Consider the following 20,253-nt stretch of genomic DNA (forward strand, 5'->3'; position numbering starts at 1 on the left):
TGCATTTGTTGTGGATGAAACACACAACTTCAATTATTGGAAGCCTTGTCCCAATACTTTTCTTCCATAAAGTGTATGTGTTATTGTATTTCTTTCTATCATGAATCTCAGTGTAAGGTTATCAGGAAGCTGCAGGTCATCAGGCTGCCCGGAATGAAGCAAGTCTGTTTTTTTTTTTTTCCCATTAGCGCTTGGTCCTTCCGAGCCGGTTCAGCTGAACGTACGATCAATATTTGTTTTTACTCTGGATGGTTTCCAGCACAACCTTCAAACCCTGTGGTTACTGATTCCAGCTACATTATTTATCATCTGTGGGGAGATACAGATAGGACGGGGCGAGGGGTCAGAGTTCACACTCTGAAACACACTGCTGAACACTGTGGTGGGAAAAGAAAATACACTCACCGTCCACTTTATTAGGAACACCCACACACCTACAGAGCAGGTATTATTTAGATGGTGGATCATTCTCAGCACTGCAGTGACACTGACATGGTGGTGGTGTGTTAGTGTGTGTTGTGCTGGTATGAATGGATCAGACACAGCAGCGCTGCTGGAGTTTTTTTTATATTTTCTCCCCTTTTAGCTCGTCCAATTGCCAGATTGCGTCATGCTTCCTCTCCACCAATGTCGATCCCTGCTCTGATTGAGGAGAACGAAGCTAACCCACGCCCTTCCGGCACGTGTGCAGCAGCCGTATGCATCTTATCACCTACACTTTGACGAGTGCAGTGCAGATCAGCGTTGTGTACGGAGAGACACACCCTGAGAGCACGCTTTTCTCATCTCTGTCCAGGCGCCATCAATCAGCCAGCGGAGGTCGTAATTGCACCAGTCATGGGAGAGAGACCCCATCCGGCTTAGTCCCACCCATATCTGAACAACAGGCCAATCGGTGTCCATGTGGCCACTCAGCCTTTGCCGGCAGGCAGAGCTAAGATTCGATACAATGTATTCAAGATCCCAGCCCTGGTTCCAGCATGTGTTTTTACCGCTGCGCCACCTGAGCAGCCTGCTGGAGTTTTTAAACACCTCACTGTCACTGCTGGACTGAGAATAGTCCACCAACCAAAAATATATCCAGCCAACAGCGCCCGTGGGCAATGTCCTGTGACCACTGATGAAGATCTAGCAGATGACCAACTCAAACAGCAGCAATAGATGAGCAATCGTCTCTGACTTTACATCTACAAGGTGGACCAACTAGGTAGGAGTGTCTAATAGAGTGGACAGTGAGTGAACACAGTGTTTAAAAACTCCATTTTTCAAAAAAGCGGAACACATTGAGTTTAGGGGACATTGAGTTACAAGGTACCACTGTAATTCACAATGTCCTTTGTCCTGTATGTATATACAGTTTAGCGTCAATTTTTCTTCTGCTGCTGGGGATCCCTGGTTGCAGTCGAGGTGGGTATATTGCAGCTCACGCCTCCTCCGACCCATGTGCAGCGCCTCTATTTGCTAATCAGGGTTTTTACATAGCATTGGAAGACCCCACCCACATAGTCCGGTCATCCCTCCCTAGCAGAACCCTGTCTGCTGCAGGCACTACTGTCTATGGTAAACGTCACTGAAAAATTCATACAGACCATTGAAGAACCATGAAGAAACGTTTAATTTTAATGCAATTCAACCTGTAAAACACAACACACGATGCATAATATAAAAATAATACAAATATATTCATTAGAGTTCATTTATGAGTTAAAGGTTTAAAACTTAACACGGTGCACAGTCCAGAACTTTTAACATTAATAAAAGAAAGTCGTCACACAGAACAGATATAAAATGATTGTTAATCATTAATAATAATTTAAAATGGCACTTTATCTGAGAATTAATTGTATCATTTTATCTCTTATATAAATGTGATTGAAATCTAAACACCATTTTCTTTTCATTGGTCAGTATTACCATCATAAAATGGTTTTAAAGGGACGTGAGGTGCACCGACTGATGCAACACTTGTTCTGAAATGTAAATCAGGATTAACACAGAGTTTGGTATAAAGACATCATTTACTTAAAAAAAATTGCGCTTTTTTACCGTCCCGCCAAGTTCTAGATATTAACCATATAGGTGTGAGGTCCAAACTCTAAAGTAATGAGTCATTATTTTGGGTAAGAAGTCTAATTTAATTACACTGAAATGTCTCACAGGTGGGCTCGGTGGGTAGCACTGTCACCTCCAGCAAAAAGAAGGTCCTAGGTTCGATCCCCAGGTGGGGCGGTCCGGGTCCTTTCTGTGCAGAGTTTGCATGTTCTCCCCATGTCTGTGTGGGTTTCCTCCAGAAGCTCTGGTTTCCTCCCACAGTCCAAAAACATGCAAGTAAGGTTAATTGGAGACACCGAATTGCCCTATAGGTAAATGGGTATGTGTGTGTGTGTCTGCACTGCAATGGACTGGCACTCCATTCAGGGTGTTATTGTGTGCCTTGTGCCCATTGCAAAGCTCCAGCAACCCCAGCCCCCCTGCGACCTTGATTGGATAAGTGGTTAAGAAAGTGAGTGAGTGAGTGAGTGTTTCACAGGTTCCTGGTGTTAACCAGGTTAGTGTGAGGTACAAATTAGGGTAACATGATGATATAATTATACCAACTCTGTCCAAAAGCTTCGGTTAATGTAGCGTAGTGGTGGCTCAGTGGTAAAGATATTGCACTAGTGATGAGAAGGTTGCCAGTTCAAGCCATGTTGGGCCCCTGAGCAAAGCTCTTAAAATTGCTCGAATCGTCATAATTGTAAGTCGCTTTGGATAAAAGTGTACACTAAACGATGCAAATGTAAATTCATCACACATACAAATGGGGAAAAATCTAAGTGACTTGGTTCTATGACCGTGGCAGGGTTGACCAGAGACAAACTAGTAATATGAAGGTCGCTAGGTCGAGCCCCTCTATTGCAAAGTTGTCAATATTGGACTCCTAAGCAAAGCGCTCAACCCTCCAGTTGTAAGTCCCACTGGATGAATCGTTTCTTGGTGCTAGACTGGCAGACTTATTATTTTAGAGTTTGTACCTCATGTTTACCGGGTTAAAACCTACAACTGGTAAAACAAAGTGGCACCCAACATTTAACAAGAACATTTTATATTCTCATATAAAAACACAGGAGTCGGCCAAACATGAGCACAGTTTCTTTTTTATATAGTAAATAATTAATGTAGAAAATCTGAAGAGTTTTAGTTTCTTCTTGGATTTTCTAGATTCGGTTACAATCACAGTCGACACATGACTGCAGGAACCTTCGCCTTCTTACAGTAAACAAAAAGCAATAGTTCAAATTTCAGACCAAACTTTTAGTCAATCAGTATTTACAGTTTAGCAGGTTTACAGTAAAAATGGTCAACCGAGTCGGGAAATGATAGCAATCCAAGGGTCAGTCTGATTTTCCATCAATTTAGTTTCAAATCCATGTGAACTATACAGAGAATACGTCAGTCCACGGAGTCCCAGCCTTGATTCCAGTCCAGCCAAGGCTTGTAGATGAACCTTGTTTAGTCTAAGCAAACCACAAACCCTTCCAAACATCAATCAAAAATATTCTTTATTCAAAAATAGTTTGGATTTCTGCGTGGCTTCTGTGGTTCTTCAGTTTATTCAATATTTCACACTGTTCAGTTCATGTTCAGTGGTAGATCCTCCCCAGATTCAGTAAACAAGTCCTTCAGGCGGTCTCTGACCCCGTTCCTGGATCCTGGGTTCCTCCGGCACTGGTTAACCCAGAACTGGCAGCTTTTAGCTGGGGGTGAGATGAAAAACACAGCATTAAAACCCAGAGACGACGCAGGATAAAAGACACGCTGGTTTTCATGCTCTACATATTAAACTAATCATGTTATGTGTAGCTAAGCTTCCTTTCTCTGGAGGACAGCGAGCTCCGAGCAGCGAGCGGTGGTGGTGGTGGCGGTGCTGAAAATGTAAATGAGTGCAGTAAAACTCATCATACTGATCCTTTATTACATCTAAATGATCCTCCAGCATGTGGCTTCAACCACCAAAAGTACTCAGATGCTAGAAGTAAATAAACAAAGTGTCTTAAAAGTGTGTTTAATTTTACAGCTGATCTATAAAACATGTACGATGATACATCACTGCCAGAGTTCTCGTTTGTTTTAATCGAATTTATGTTAAAATGATACATGTGAATCTCTGTGCTTGTTTATTAGTCCAGGACTTTTGTTTGGTGTAGTTTATTCTTTACTAGGTAAATGATTTTTCTGCTGGTTTTAAGTCATCCTGCAGATGCAAAACACTGCTTTTAAATAATTTAATAAGGTTGCAATGAACATTCATGTTTTACCCCGATACCACATCCTGGATCACAGACTACCTCACAGGCCGGCCACAATATGTCAAAATGGATGGTTGTGTTTCTGAGTCTGTGATCTGCAACACTGGTGCACCCCAAGGAACTGTACTAGCACCATTCCTCTTCACTGTCTACGCCTCTGAGCTTTTTCGAGAGCTTCACAAAATGGTGCAGTGAAAATCACCTAAAGCTGAACATCAGTAAGACCAAAGAGATTGTGGTAGATTACCAGAGGAACAGAAGCCCCCCTGTTCCGGTTTTCATACAGGGAAAGGAGGTGGAAAGGGTGGAATCTTAAAAGTACCTTGGGGTACATATAAACAACCAGCTGGACTGGACACCTAACTCTGATGCTATTTATAGAAAAGGACAGAGTAGACTGTTCTTTCTGAGGAGGCTGAGGTCTTTCAATGTGTGCACAGTAGACTGATGAAAGTTGTTTATCAGTCTGTGGTGGCCAGCGCCCTCTATTTTGGTGTGGTGTGCTGGGGTGGTGGCATCAAGGCTGGATAAACCAGCAAACTAAATAATCTGGTGAGGAAAGCCAGTTCTGTTGTGGGTCTACAGCTAAACAGTCTGGAGGTAGTTCATGAGAGGAGGATAAAAGACAAAATTAGGGCCATCCTGGACAATCCCTGACCAGTAGCCTAAACAGCACCCCCCCAACCCCCCACACACAATATCTCAAAGATCTTCTCCCCCACCTTTTTCTTTCATCTTTTCCTTGCATTTGTGCATTTGACTTTACCCTACATCCTACACACATATAGATTTATATATACAGTATATATATATATATATATAAATATTAATAATAATAATAAATAATAATGATAATAATAATAATAAAAAATAATAACAATAAATAATAATAATAAAAAATAATAACAATAAATAATAATAATGATGATAATAAAAATAACAATAATTATAATAATAATTAGGGATGCATCGATACCATTTTTTCCCAACCGAGTACGAGTACAAGTACATGTATTTTTGTACTCGCCGATACGATACCGATACCCATTTAGAATGATGTATTCTGGAGCATTATGGAATAGTGAAGTTTTTAGTGTAAAATAGTGCAGTGGAACAGTTGTTTGAGTTGCCATCACTATTTATAAAAAAAAAAAAAAACACCGCACAGACATCATTGAGAAAGCTTCTGACAAGCTAACGTTAACGTTCATTAATAAACGCACGTAATTAACGTTGTGCACATCATACATGCGATGCGATTCTGCTGATTGAAATATTTACTTTAAAAAGATAATACAGTCCGATCCCATCTGAGCCGATTCTATCAGCACATACGTTCGTGGTTCACCTCGGTAAATCGTAAACGACTCTGAGTCGGCTCCCGCTCTGTGGTAATAACCAGTATAATTAAGCCTGAGCTTTATAAGGTAAGCGAGTCACACAGAATGTTCTGTAGTATTTGGTGTTTATTTACAACCGCATCATTTATTATAACAGTAAACACGGAGAGATGACTGAGAAAAGAAACTTACGCTGCGCTTAAAATGAATCGACTCCTGAATCACTTGTATCGACACTGAACAGAGTATTGAACACACACACGTCCTATAACAGCGGTCGCTGCTTTTGTAACCGGTTATCTTCGCTGTTAGCTGTATTTTGAAGGTTTGAACGGAACTAAATAACATTAAACGTGCGTGTGAGCGTGGTCAGTGAGAATAATTCAATCTGTCTCCCGTGGGTGAAAAATGAATTGCTTTAGTTTCAGAAGTAAGAAAATCTCGCAATGTCACGCCCCCCCGGTCAGGCACTCGCGCCCCACAGGTTGAAAATCCCTGCGTTAACGCAGCAACGTGCACTAGGCACAAGGTATCAGATGTTTAGTATCGGAGCCTCGTTTGCGAGTACGAGTACGAGTTAATGAGCGCGGTATCGGGCTAATACCCGATACTAGTATCGGTACTCATGCATCTCTAATAATAATGATAATACAATCATAATAATAATAGTAATAATGATAATAATAATAAATAATAATGATAAATAATAATACTAATACTAATGATAAATAGTAATAACAATAATAATAATAATAATGATAAATAATAATACTAATACTAATGATAAATAGTAATAACAATAATAATAATAATAATGATAAATAATAATGATAATACTAATGATAAATAATAATAATAAAATAATAATAATAAATAATGATACATAATAACGCTAATAATAAATAGTAATAATAATAATAATAATAATAATGATAAATAATAATAAAAAATAATAATACTTGTAATAATACTTGTGATGATAGTTATTTGACTCTTTTAACTGTAAGGATCAACATTCCTATAAACACACTCCAATTTTTTGTGGAAAGCCTTCTCAGAAGAGCGAAGCAACTTCATATAAACGATTATGGTTTTGAAATTAGCTCCTATAAGCTCATAGTCAGGTATCCACATACTTATACACAATATATAGCAGTGATTTCAGCACTCTATTTCTTATCAGTGTTTTTAGTAGAAAAGGTAGAAGCAGAGACCCAGTCAGTAGATGGATCTGAGCTGGACCTTCTTAAGCATCTGGCTGGTTCGGATCTTGATTGTGTGTCGCTGTCTCACAGTTGCCGGGAGTTTGGGAGCTGGAGCACTGAGAAGAGACCAGAAACAAAATAAAGTTCCTGGTTAAAAATACTGTCATCATGTCAGCATTAATAAAACATTTAGTGTAATCACATACCTAAAACTCATTATTATTAAGAAATGATAAGAATTATGTACCATTTTAAAATGTACACGATATGGACACCTGACCATGAGCTGGTCAGACGTCCCATGTTATTAAAATAAACTAACTGCAATGTGATCTCTTCAGCTAGAACAACAGACACTTCTGAGAAGGCTTCTAACAATATTTTGAAGTATGTCTGTGGGAATTTGTACGGCTTAGCACAGATTTGATATTCCAGTTCATTTCAAAGCTGCCCAAAGCAGTGGTGCTAATATGTCCACCCACAACTGCACAGGTTGGGTTAAGAAAACCCTACGTTATTGCTCATAGTTCTGGAATGGGAAGTTCGACAGGCGTATGGCCAGGTGTCCACATACTTTTGGCTATATCGCCTACATCAATTACCAGTTCATCCTTCACAGTGTCTCCAGCACCTCCTTCTGCTCCTTCTGTAGGAAAAGGTGCTTCAATATGGCAGCTGTTGGTCTCTGTTCCCACGACTGAGGCGTCTTCAGGGGCGTCTGAAGTCAAGACTGGTACCTCTAGCTGGGCAGCAGGGGTAGCAGCTGCCAAAAACAGAGACATTCCATTAAGCAGCAGTTTTAATTCCAGTATCCCTAATATGCTTAATATTTATAGCTTTATTTCTCTATTCAGTCAGAGGACCTTCCCCACCTTAATAATCTTGAAGGCATTTTGAACCAGCCGTACAAAACCAGACTCTTGTTTTCCCCCCAAATTTCTTCCCAGTTTAGTCATATCCAGTTACCCACATACTATCGCTTCCTCTTTACTGTTGTTGACTTCCACTCTAACCGAGGAGAGCCGTGACTGATACACACCCCCTCCGACATGTGACGTGTGCAGTAGCCGATTAAACCTGCACGAGACAAGTTCATATGACTGCAAGAGACAAGTCTCGTGTATGAAGAGTCATGCACTGATCTCCATTATCCCCCATCTTGTGCAAACTTACTGGTTATAAGTGTCTCTGTATTGTCCAGATTCATTACTCATTATTTTAGTACAACAAGACACGTTACTCTTTATTTTTCATTTTAAGCGTTTATACTGTCCAGGGTCACTTTTACCATGTCACATCAAACAGTTCATCTCATTTGAGGTCCTTTGAAAATATCAGCGGCAAATTGGATTAAAATTTAATCAGGTGAATTTATAGCTTCCCATGTGAAAGCACCCAAACCTCGACACTGTGACGCCCACAGATGACGACATGGTTCAGCTGAAGAACCGAGTATTCTGTGGTGTCAGATTAGAACCCAAGTTCACTGTCTGGAACCAAAGTTCACAAACCAGAACGGAGCCGGATCCATGTTGGTGGAAAAAGGGTAATAATGGGATGGGAAAAGGACCTGGACCACCCCACCTGGGGATCGAACTCAGGACCTTCTTACTGTGAGGTGACAGTGCTACCCACTTAGCCACCCCTCCCGCTACCAGTTCAACAGAAGTAAATAAACTACATCAACCAAAATCAGAAAATACCAAGATTTGTACCATCGTCATGGGTTCATCCAATTTCACATGAGCAAAAAGACAGCACCTTATATCATCCTCACTAAAAGTGTAAGAATAATATCTTAACCCTTGTCAAGGGGGTCCCAGAACATCTCTTAAACAAAGGGTGTGGCTAAGAGAAAACAAGGTTAAGAACTGCTGAATTAGACCATTAACTGGTTCTGCCCGGCAGATCTATATGATTTGTGTTATACGTACGAGACTCTGTGGTGGACGGCGATGTCGAAGCCCCCGGGGTTAAGCTCAGCTGTGATATATCAAGCTCACCGCAGCTGACCTCCACTTCTTGATTCCCAGAAGGCTTTGTGGTTTCTGTGACAGTGTGTGGGTCACTGGTGTGTGCAGGCTGCATGTGTAAGTCCGGCACTTCCACCTCTGCATTGTTCGGACCGACGACATGCTGAGGACTGGTGATGGTCGAGGACGGGGCAGACGGCGTGGACAAGCGAGGCCTCATGGCTGCGATGGGAACGAGGCCCTGGAGCAGGGTTCCGGCCGGGACGAAGGCCCACTGCTGCTGACCCGTGGCGGGAGAGTGGAAGAGGTTCGCCTGACCCCAGATGAGTGGCTGTCCGCCCGGGAGAGCCTGAGCCACCGGCAGAGGGGCCTGCACACCGAATGCCAGAGGAGCTGTCTGAGGAGCGAAGGACTGCTGAGCCCAGTGAGACGCCCGCACCGCACCCATGGTCATGTAGCCTGAGATAAGAAGGGGACAGACAGGAAAGACAGATCAGGCAGGTGGAAGAGATGAGATTTTTGGGAACAGACAGGAGAAAGACATGGGACAGGAGTTAAAAACAGGAATGGGGGAATGAAAAGAAGCAGAGGGAGAGAAGAGACAGGACAGATATGAGACAATTAAGACAGATGGGACAAAAAAGGACAGAAGAGGCAGATACAGGAAATGGAATGAACAAACAGGGAGGAACCAATTATAAAAGATGAAAAGGGTCAGACAGGGAAATAAGGGGGCAAAGAATCAAAAACGGGAAAATATGAGGGATCTTCATAAAGTTTCCACACGTTTATATTGCGGTTTATATTGCAGGTATTATTTAGGTGGTGGATGATTCTCAGCACTGCAGTGACACTGACATGGTGGTGGTGTGTTAGTGTGTGTTGTGCTGGTATGAGTGGATCAGACACAGCAGCACTCCTGGAGTTTTTAAATACTGTGTCCACTCACTGTCCACTCTATTAGACACTCCTACCTAGTCGGTCCACCTTGTAGATGTAAAGTCAGAGACGATCGCTCATCTATTGCTGCTGTTTGAGTCGGTCATCTTCTAGATCTTCATCAGTGGTCACAGGACGCTGCCCATGGGGTGCTGTTGGCTGGATATTTTTGGTTGGTGGACTATTCTCAGTCCAGCAGTGACAGTGAGGTGTTTAAAAACTCCAGCAGCGCTGCTGTGTCTGATCCACTGATACCAGCACAACACACACTAACACACCACCACCATGTTAGTGTCACTGCAGTGCTGAGAATGATCCACCACCTAAATAATACCTGCTCTGTGGTGGTCCTGATTATTGATGAACAGGATGAAAGCAGGTTAAAAAGCATGCAGAGAAACAGATGGATTACGGTTTAATGTAGTAACAGAAGGAGACAGGCGTTCTCTTCATTATTACTGCTCATAAGTTTCTCCACTAGTGAAATTCCTCACTCACTGTTTTAGTACAATAAGTCAGGTTAAGCTTTGTTCACGTTAAGCTTTGTTTGTACAGCCTGAGTCACTTCTACTGCATCATATCAAACAGTCTGAGCTTTGAAAAGATCAGCAACAAACTGGGTCAAAATTCAATCAGGTAAACTTTGAGTGCTGCGGAAAGCGCAAAAAACCGCAAGCACAACGCGGCAAAAGTGCGCCGAACTCCAGAGGAAACAACGGCACAGTTGGTGCAAAAGTGGTTTTGCTGCTTCTCATGTAAATGCGCCCTTAGGTTTTTTACAGCTACATACTGTTAGAATCCGCTCTTACCTGGTTACTTTCGTTTTCCCTGATTCATTATTTTTCATTTTTATTTCCCTGCCGGTTTACGTTGTTAGTTCTGTCATCCTCCGCTTTATTTTGTTTTCGTTAAGGTTTATTTCGGACTTTCGCTTTTTGTTCTAGTTTGATTTGTGTATGTGTTTTTGCCTGCCCGGCTTCCTTCTCCCCCCAGCCGCTTGGAGCGGTACTGTTCCGGGAGATTGCAGTGGAAGCCAACCAATGGATCGCTGGAGGGCGGACCTCACTCACCTGTGCCTCATTTTCCACCTAATCAGCTACTGCTTATAAACGCCGGCTTTTTCACCACCCGTCGCCAGATTGTCTGCCTGTCACCGCGGTACAGTGACACCTGACTCCTGAGCTACACTTTGTTTTGTGAAGAACATTATCTTGTTGCTGTTCAAGCTCTTTTTCAACTTTGATGTTTTTTCTTCCCTGCTGGTTCTAGCCCAGCGATCCATTCACCATCTGGCTTCCCTGCGCTCCTGTTGGTTCCTGGACTTGGCTCCTTGCTCCCGTGACCCCGGTTCACCTCTCACTGTTACTGCTTGTTCTTCCTCAGCCCTGAACGGCTTTGGACACCAACCCCTCTTGGACCTGGACACATCACAGCTCCTCATCTCCTACAGAACCGCTCCAGCCACTTCCTCAGTGTCCCCTGTTTGGACGTATCACTATTTTCCCTGTTTTCCTGTATTTCAATAAATATTCATTGCCAACTTGTGTCCTCAACCCCTTTGTGTATCCATACTTGGGTTCCCCTACGTTACGGGTTTTCTCAAACCCCACTCTAACACATACAATCATGACTGGCATGATTGGATGTATTGGGTATTGAGGCATTGGTGTTCTGTCTGGGGGGTGTTAATGCATTGTGCCCAGAAATTCCGGGCAGTGAAAATGAAATAATATTTGCCTTCCCTCACTAGATCTGCACTGTCAAGTCACATTATTATGACCACTTCTTACTTTCGATGGCTGTGGGTTTCGATGACTTTTGGGTATGAATCCATCCTCGTACACGTACACCCATACATGCTGATTATCTTCCCTGGGGTGGATGAGATCCTCCAACAAGACGAAGCGACATGTCACGTGGCTAGAAATGTCCCACATTGGTTGGAAGAGCACCAAGATTTCCAAGTACTACCCTGGCCCCCTAATTCCCCAGACTTGAACCCAACTGACCATCTGTGGGACCGCGATAGTGGTGTTGGCTCTGTGGATCCTCCCCCACGCCCCCTCCAGCAGCTGTGGGATGCACTGCAGTCAGCATGGCTCCAGATACCAGTGACAACCTACCAAGACCTGACTGAGTCTCTCCCAGCCCGTCTAGCTGCTGTCCATGCTGCACACGTCGCGCACTCTGGATATTAGCTGGTGGTCATGATAATGTGACTCGACTGTGTAATTTCCACTTGTGTTACCTGAAGGCACGGCAGGAGGACTGAAGTGTGTGAAGAGCTCGTGGTGACGCTGATGCCGCCGTCGCCCAGGGTCCAGGCTGTTAGCGGGAGACGCAGGCATCTGGAAATCAAACCATTACGTCACGCCTTGTTTACAGGTGAAGGTAAATATGAGGTACAGAAATGATGATGAGCTCTTATTATATTATATTATATTATATTACACAGTAATATATTATATTATATTACATTATACAGTATTATATTATATTACACAGTATTATATTACATTATATTATATAGAAAAAACACCTTTATTTGTCATATATACATCTACAACTGAAATTCTTTCTTCACATATCCCAGCTTGTTTGGAAGCTGGGGTCAGAGTGCAGGGTCAGCCATTGTATGGCACCCCTGGAGCAGAGAGGGTTAAGGGCCTTGCCCAAGGGCCCAACAGTGGCTCTCAACCTTAACCTTTCAGTAACCTTTCAGTTGATAGCCCAAAGCCCTACTCACTAGACTACCACTGTCCCTTATATACAGGAAAATATGTGCTGCCAACATTGCTTTCCTGTTTCAGTATAATTGTGCCCCTGTGCATGAGGCAAACTCTATAAGGACATAAAGAAAAGCTTAAGGTCGCTGGTTAAAGCCCCACCACTGCCAGTTTGTCACTGTAGGGCCCTATGAACACAGAGTGTAAATAGTTCTGCAGTCTTAGATCAATTGTGTATTGATATAAATCACAAGTAATGGTCAGTAATGGAGCTTTGGTGCCTATCACAGGAAATCCTACAGGAAAGGAAGTCCTTTGTTATTCAGCATCTGAACTTGGTGTAGCTGAGGCCGGCTTTTCATCAGGGCATCTTTTTCATGTTCTTTGTGATGGTTGTGCTGAGGTTTGCTTACCGATAGGATGTCTGGAGGAGTGGCCATGTCACCGAACATCTCAAACTGACCGATGCTCTGAAACAGAGAAGAGTTTCATTTACATTCGTGGCATTTATCAGACTGAACATGATCTGAGCAATTGAGAATTAACAGCCTTGGAGGAGGGGCTTGAACCGGGCAACCTTCTGATTACTAGTCCAGTACCTTAACCACTGAGCTATCACTGCCCAAAACTGTTTTTTCCTGCAAATCCCACGCTGAACGTCTGTGATCTTCGATCCCTCAGACGACACTGCATCAAAAACCGCCACTCAACAATTGCTGATATAACCACATGGTTGAGGGATTAGTTTATCAAACCTTTATCAAGCTCTACAATACAGAGTTACTGCACAAATGATACTTCAAACTTTACTGTGCTAAAAAAGAAGCCTAATGTTAACCATGACCAGAAGCGGCGTCGACTTCTCTGGGCTCGGAGGCATCTAGGATGGACCATCACACAGTGGAAATGTGTATTGTGGTCAGGTGAACTTCTGCAGCATTAATGCAGAAAAGTACTTTGAGATCTTAGAGCAACAAATGCTGCCTTTAAGACGTCGTCTTTTCCAGGCACAGAGTGTGCCAAGGCTGTAAAACAATACAACCCCAACCACCATATACTGATGTTTAAATCGTAAACATATTCCACTCAGTAGCTTTGGGTTCACATCAGTTGTTTACATGACAAAAATGTTTTAAATTGGCAGAAACCCAGTGCAGGCCTCATTAGGGTTTTCCGAGCCCACACTGCCCACAGTTAGCGTCTTATGTACCAGTGTTTTCTTAGAAGACACTCATTAAGCTACCACACACACAGAAACAGTGAAATGGAGCCCAAGCTGATTTGTGAATGTACACCAGCGCTGGGATTCTGGACTCTTCGAGTTTGAATCTTAGCTCTGCTACCCTAGCAGTCACAACTGGCAGTGCCTGTAGCGGACAAAAACTGGCCACTAGTCTGCTGGGTGGGAAAAGACCGGACAAAAAGGGAGCAGGTAAGGACGCTGTGTAAGGGACCTGGTTGCCTTAGGTACCTGTACAGAAGTGGAGGAGCGCGGAGGTTGATGAATGGTTCTTCATGTGCAAAACAGACCTCACGTGCAAATCCACTGAATAAGAAAAGATGGTTTGACTGCACAGGTGTCAGAGGGAGATTGTCTCAGGAGAATATACCCTCCTTGGGTGCCACTGAGGTCCAAAGACTAATTGGCTTCGTTCGGCTAAATTGGGAGGGCTTTAAAAAACTAGTTTCTGACTCATACTGGAGGTTCTGATAGTTAAGTCAAGCTGATATGTTACAACTGAAATAATAAGGTTAACAAACACCTCTAAGGAACATGACGTTCACGTGGGCCATGCAGACACGATATATACATTATTATACATTATTCTAGGGTGTGTAGAGGCAATACTGGTACATGTGCATTTTTATGAGTTTCATGAGCTAACACAGGCTGAAAGGTTTGCTGGAGGAATTTTATAAATGAGGACAAAACAAAAAAGCACCTACAGTCATGAATTGGCATTTTGGGACATCGTAGAACCCCTCCTTCTGCTGGCTGGTCGGAACCTGAAACCAAAACATTAAACAAAGTCAATAACGTTAAAACAAAGCTCGGGTAAACGGGTAAAGGATCGGGGATTATCAAAGTACCTGGTAAACGCTGTCGTCTGTCTGGGGACCCCGGAGTGGCTCGTGTCCGGCTTCGAACACAATGTACTACAGCCGAAGGAGACGAAAACAAGAGAAAAAGCCACATAGCTGATCAGACGTGAATGGATACAGGAAACTGGTAACGTTTCATGCTGCGTCTTTCTGTTTGCCAAAAGTTTGTGGACTCTTTAAGATCTAATCACAGTGCATGCAAATGCATAGACATGAATGAACATGGGGCAACTGTGGGATTTTGTGTCCTTATCTGGTGGTGCTTATGGTTCTATATATGGCAAAAGTCCACCAATGTGGAAAGTGGACACCCCACCTAATTACTGAGATCATGTGTTTCAGCCACACCCACTGCTAACACGTATCCCATTAAATTATATGCACAAATCATTGGCCCTTAAGGACATGGAGTGACAAATTTGGTACTGGGTTAATTGGCCTCCCAATAGTAGGTGGTTTTGGTTGAACCAGTGACCTACCAATCAAACTTCCCTTAAATTGTTCTCCACATGTCCTGTCATAACTCAATGTCACATGGTTGCCTCATCATTTACATTTACAGCACTTAAATGTTTATCCAAAGCGACTTACAGTACTGTGACAGTATACAGTCTAAGCAATTAAGGGTTAAGGGCCTTGCTCAAGGGCCCAACAGTGGCAACCTGGCAGTCGTGGGCTTGAACCAGCAACCTTTTGATTACTAGTCCAGTACCTTATATACTAGGCTACAACTGCCTTAACATAACTTGTGGGACCATGTGGTTCAGTAGCTTCTTTTTTCTATGTATTTATGCATTTTCTCTCCTTTATCTCATGATTTATAGTGCAGTCAATCTGTCTTCTACTGCTGGGGATCCCTGATTGCATTTGCACAGTCCTAGCAGGCGCCTTCTTTACACCCATGCATTCTGCACAGGCGCCTCTATCTGCTAATCAGGGTCTTTGCACAGTGCTTGAAGACCCCACCCTAGCAGAACGGGTAGCCAAATATTGTCTGCTGCAGGCACTGCCCATTGTGCCCGCTAGATGGCTAGAATCTCAGCACTGGTGTGCTGGCCATCAGACCAGCGCTTTAAAGTGTGAAACACTGAACTGTGCATCTTTAATAAAGCAGAAGTTAAAATTGTTCTTACCTGATAGACCGGGTCATCGCTGTCGTCCTCCAGAATCGTCTGTTTAATTTTGAAGCAAAAAATTTAAAACATTAAAAAAAAAAACATGATTGTGAAGTACATCAGTAAAAAGTAGAAACAATGAGCACAGCAAACTGAGGTAGAAATTTAAGGTGGTATTTAATAGGGATCGTTTTGGCCAAACCAATTTAGATAACAGCCTCTCCTGTTTCAGCATGACCACAGTCACCATGTGCACAAATCAAAGTCTAAAAAGCCTAGTGGTCTGCACAGAAGCCCTGACCTTAACCTCACCGAACAGCTCTGGAATGAACCAGAACATCAACTGACGTTTCTTGACCAACATTAGTGCCCAGCCATACATATGCTGTCATTTTTTGATTGGGCAGTGATTGAACTGGAATGAGGTTTACAACTGCAAAACAGGTTTTAATGTCCAACATGGATACCTTGACTGACTGAGCCCGTATTCCAACAGACATACTCCAATATCCCATGTAATGGCCTTCCCATAGTGGGCAGCTCTACTTCAATTCCCATAATCTTGGAATATGATATCCAACAAAATGTTTGATATGCATCTTATACACGTCCCTTACAGGTGTATGTAAACTTCTGACCTCTGCAGTTTAAGGATCTGTGATATAATCCATCATGTTGGTTTGTTAACAGCTAAAAAGCACAAATGTATATTTAAAATTTAATTAAAAGCAAATTACACCTGCTACAAGATCCAAACATCCAATCGATTAAAGATAAAGATCGTCGCTTCAGAGCCCAACACTGGCAGCTTGGCACAATGTAAATATTTAATTATACATTATACATTTTAGGCTGCTGTGTTTGTGTTTGAAGCCTAAAGGCCGGAGTGCGTTGTGTACCTGATAGACGGCCTGCTCACAGTGTTTAGTTTTCAGCGTTTTCTTCTCCACGTCCTCCCTCTGCTTCAGATCATAGATCAGCGTGAAAAGGTCTTGCAGCTCCAGGATCAGAGGTTCTGCCTAGCAAAGCAAACACGACAGATCAGGTGTTATAAAACACAGAAATCTTAAGGTCTGGTGGAGAACTTCCAGCTACGATTTCTGATCAGATCAGTGTAGGAACAATATTCGTCTGTCTACCACTGGAGGACGCTGTTTACCATAAAGGTCTTGGGGCTTGTGTAGCATCTTGCCTAATTTTCTGTTCATCTAAGAGCTTCTAGCTACCAGTTCGAAGTCAAGTCAAACACACCAGTGAGGAAAATGTTGACAAATTCATTGAAATGAAAGATCATCATCATCTTTTTTCCCCACTTGCCAATCAGGGCTGCGGTGGCAACAAAGCAAGCAAAGCAGCCCAGGCATCTCCGTCCCCTGCAACCAGCTCCTCCGGTGGGATCCCCAGGAGGTAAAATCCTCCCAGTAGGTTCTGGGTCTGCCCCTGGATCTTCTCCCCATTGGCTGTGCCTGGTATACCTCCAATGAAAGGGATCCAGGAGGCATCCTGCGAGACGGCCAGAACAAAATCTGCATTGTTCCTCCTTTATCTGAGGTTTGACTATATTCCAGAGAAGCAGAGAAGTTGGCACACTCACTGATCTGTTAGAAATGGGAACCACCACTTGGAAACCACCATTTGCCAATCCAATAGTATCCCAAATATCCAGAGCCTTCAGCAATTCTCTTTGAATCTCATCCACTCCGGGGGGCAAGCCACTGCAGAGGGATCCAGGAGGCATCCTGTGAGACGGCCAGAACAAAATACTGATTGTTCCTCCTGAATCTAAAGTTCAACTATATTCCAGAGAGGCTGAAAAGTTGGCACACTCTCCGGTCCCTTAAGAATGGGAACCACCACCCTGTTTTGTCAATCCAGTGGTACTATTCTTAATGTCCATGTTCTATTATAGAGGCGTGTCTGCCAAGACAGCCCCCAAATATCAAGAGCCTTCAGCAGAGCCTTCTGGTGGAATCTCATCCACTCCAGGGGTCAAGCCACTGCAGAGTGGTCCAGGAGGCATCCTGCGAGACGGCCAGAACAAAATTGTTCCTCCTGAATCTGAGGTTCGACTATATTCCATAGAGGCTGAGAAGTTGGCACACACTCTCCGGTCCCTTAAGAATGGGAACCACCACCCTGTTTGCCAATCCAATGGTACTTTTATTAATGTCTATGTGACCAAAAGAACAAAATCTGTGTTGTTCCTCCTGAATCTGAGGTTCGATTATTGACTATTAAAAATTGGAACCAGCACCCTGTTTAGTACTATTCTTAATATCCATGTTCTAAATATAATAGAAGTGTGTCAGCCAAGACAGCCCCCAAATATCGAGAGCCTTCAGCAATTCTGGTCAAATCTCATCCACTCCAGGGGCCAAGTCACTGTGGAGCTTTCCAACTACTTTGGTGACTTTAGCCAAGGAAAAAGAGTCCAACACATCAGGAGGCATGTCTCCCAGGTTTGGCAGTTCCTCCTTCCAACGCCCGACAATACTCTCTGTCGAGTGTAGAGTTTCACCATCCTGGGCACAGCTTGGACAGTTTTTCAGATTTTACTGAATTTATTTGTACAGCACTTTTTTGATAAGCAGCTGAGGGCAACAGCGTCAAGAAACTGCTCCCTGGATATTACAAGGAAGAAACCTTGAAAGAAACCAGACTCAACACGACCTCCATCCTCCTTGATATTGATAACGTTCCCAAACAGAGAGCCAAAATAACCCAAGGCTAAAGATGAACGTGCTCAACTGGTCTGGCACATCACCTGACCTAAACCCTCCTGAAGATTCATGAAGGAGCAACTCTTAAAACCTTCAGTCTGGAAGATGCAGCACTGCTGTGGGGTTTTAATATAGCAGGGAAAGCAAAGACTCACCGAATGCACCGTCTTGATGGCCACAAACTTGTGGTTGCCCTCTTTCCCGCAGACGTAGCCGAAGGCACGGTGGTCCCTGGTGTCTTTGGCGATGTAGGAGATTTCATGCACTGAATGGTGGTGCTGCAGAACCTGCAGGTTAGAAATGTCGATTACAACACTGTCCACTTCCACTAGGAAATAACACAATCTAAGCAATTGAGGCAACTTAGCAGTGGTGGGACTTGAACCAGCAATCTTCTGATTACTAGTCCAGTACCTTAACCACTGAGCTACCGCTGGCCTTCATTCACATTTTATTCAAAGCAACTTACAGGACTATGACAGTATATTGTCCAAGCCACTGAGGGTTAAGGGCCTTACTCAAGGGCCCAACAGTGGCACCTGGCAGTGGTGGGGCTTGAACCAGCAACCTTTCAATTACTAGTCCAATACATTAACTGCTGGCTACAAGTATGTTAAGCTTATTTCACACTTTATTGCTTAATATCTTTGGATTCACAAGACTACACCTGTAGATACACTATATGACCAAAAGTATTTGGACACCTGACCACAAGCTTATTTGACACTCACTCACTTTCTTAACCTCTTATCCAATTAGGGTCATTGGGGGGAGGGGGTGCTGGAGCCTATCTTAGCTTTTCAATGGGCGTAAGGCACACAGTAACACCCTGGACGGGGTGCCAGTCCATTGCAGGGCAGACACACACCTATAGGGCAATTCAGAGTCTCCAGTTAACCTGACTGCATGTCTTTGGACTGATGAAGGAAACCAAAGCCCCTGGAGGAAACCGACGCAGACACGCGGAGAACATGCAAACTCAGCACACAAGGGACCCGGTCCATCCCACCTGGGTATCGAACCCAGGACCTTCTTGCTGAGAGGCGACAGTGCAACCCACCAAGCCAAGAGTGACCTCTGTGTGATCATTACAGCTAGATCAACAGCCGCTCTTACGAGTGTTCTCACAATACTTTGAAGTGTCTGTGGGAATTTGTGCCCTTTCAGTCAAAAGATGGCAGCGTTTACATGGTTGGGCACTGATGCCGATGTTCCGATTCATTCCAGAGCTGTTGAGTGGTACTGAGGTCTTCATGTCTTTATAGAACTTTATAGAGCTTTGTGCACAGGTGTGCTGGGCCTTCCCTAAACTGTTGCTGCAAAGTCAGAAGCATTTCATCTCCTTGCAAACATAGATTTGCGTTGCGTTGCGATTTGTGTTGTGACTGAACACACAAATTCAAAAATTAGTCTGGGTCGAGTGTAGAGTTTCACCATCCTGGGCACAGCTTGGACAGTTTTTCAGACTTTACTGAATTTATTTGTACAGCACTTTTTTGATGAGCAGCTGAGGGCAACAGCGTCAAGAAACTGCTCCCTGGATATTACAAGGAAGAAACCTTGAGAGAAACCAGACTCAACACGACCTCCATCCTCCTTGATATTGATAACGTTCCCAAACAGAGAGCCAAAATAACCCAAGGCTAAAGATGAACGTGCTCAACTGGTCTGGCACATCACCTGACCTAAACTCTGGGTCTAGTCTGGGTGTCCCAATACTTTTGCCCACATACATGTATCTGTCACTCCCAGTGTTTCTGGCTTTATGCAGCTTGTTTCCATATCAAAATGACCAGACCAGCATCAGATCCTTACTGGACGATGCAGCTGATGATTAGAATAA

At 43.4% G+C, this 20,253-nt stretch overlaps 1 protein-coding gene across 1 annotated transcript in view; it reads right to left on the reverse strand.

Moving 5' to 3' along the window:
* Nucleotides 1-3,135: 3,135 nt before the first annotated feature.
* dab1b (DAB adaptor protein 1b) overlaps nt 3,136-20,253 on the reverse strand; it is a 53,934-nt gene continuing 36,816 nt past the window's right edge. The window contains exons 5-15 of the mRNA XM_062994484.1: nt 18,566-18,697; nt 16,590-16,709; nt 15,709-15,747; nt 14,564-14,629; nt 14,420-14,479; nt 12,886-12,942; nt 11,995-12,094; nt 8,769-9,266; nt 7,437-7,597; nt 6,844-6,950; nt 3,136-3,737 (exon numbers count right to left, since the gene is read on the reverse strand). Of these exons, the coding sequence (XP_062850554.1) occupies nt 6,876-6,950; nt 7,437-7,597; nt 8,769-9,266; nt 11,995-12,094; nt 12,886-12,942; nt 14,420-14,479; nt 14,564-14,629; nt 15,709-15,747; nt 16,590-16,709; nt 18,566-18,697 (1,308 nt within the window). The 3' untranslated portion in view covers nt 3,136-3,737; nt 6,844-6,875. The remainder of the gene's footprint in view (nt 3,738-6,843; nt 6,951-7,436; nt 7,598-8,768; nt 9,267-11,994; nt 12,095-12,885; nt 12,943-14,419; nt 14,480-14,563; nt 14,630-15,708; nt 15,748-16,589; nt 16,710-18,565; nt 18,698-20,253) is intronic.

Source organism: Trichomycterus rosablanca, chromosome 4 (assembly GCF_030014385.1).
Source record: "Trichomycterus rosablanca isolate fTriRos1 chromosome 4, fTriRos1.hap1, whole genome shotgun sequence".
NCBI lineage: Eukaryota > Metazoa > Chordata > Actinopteri > Siluriformes > Trichomycteridae > Trichomycterus > Trichomycterus rosablanca.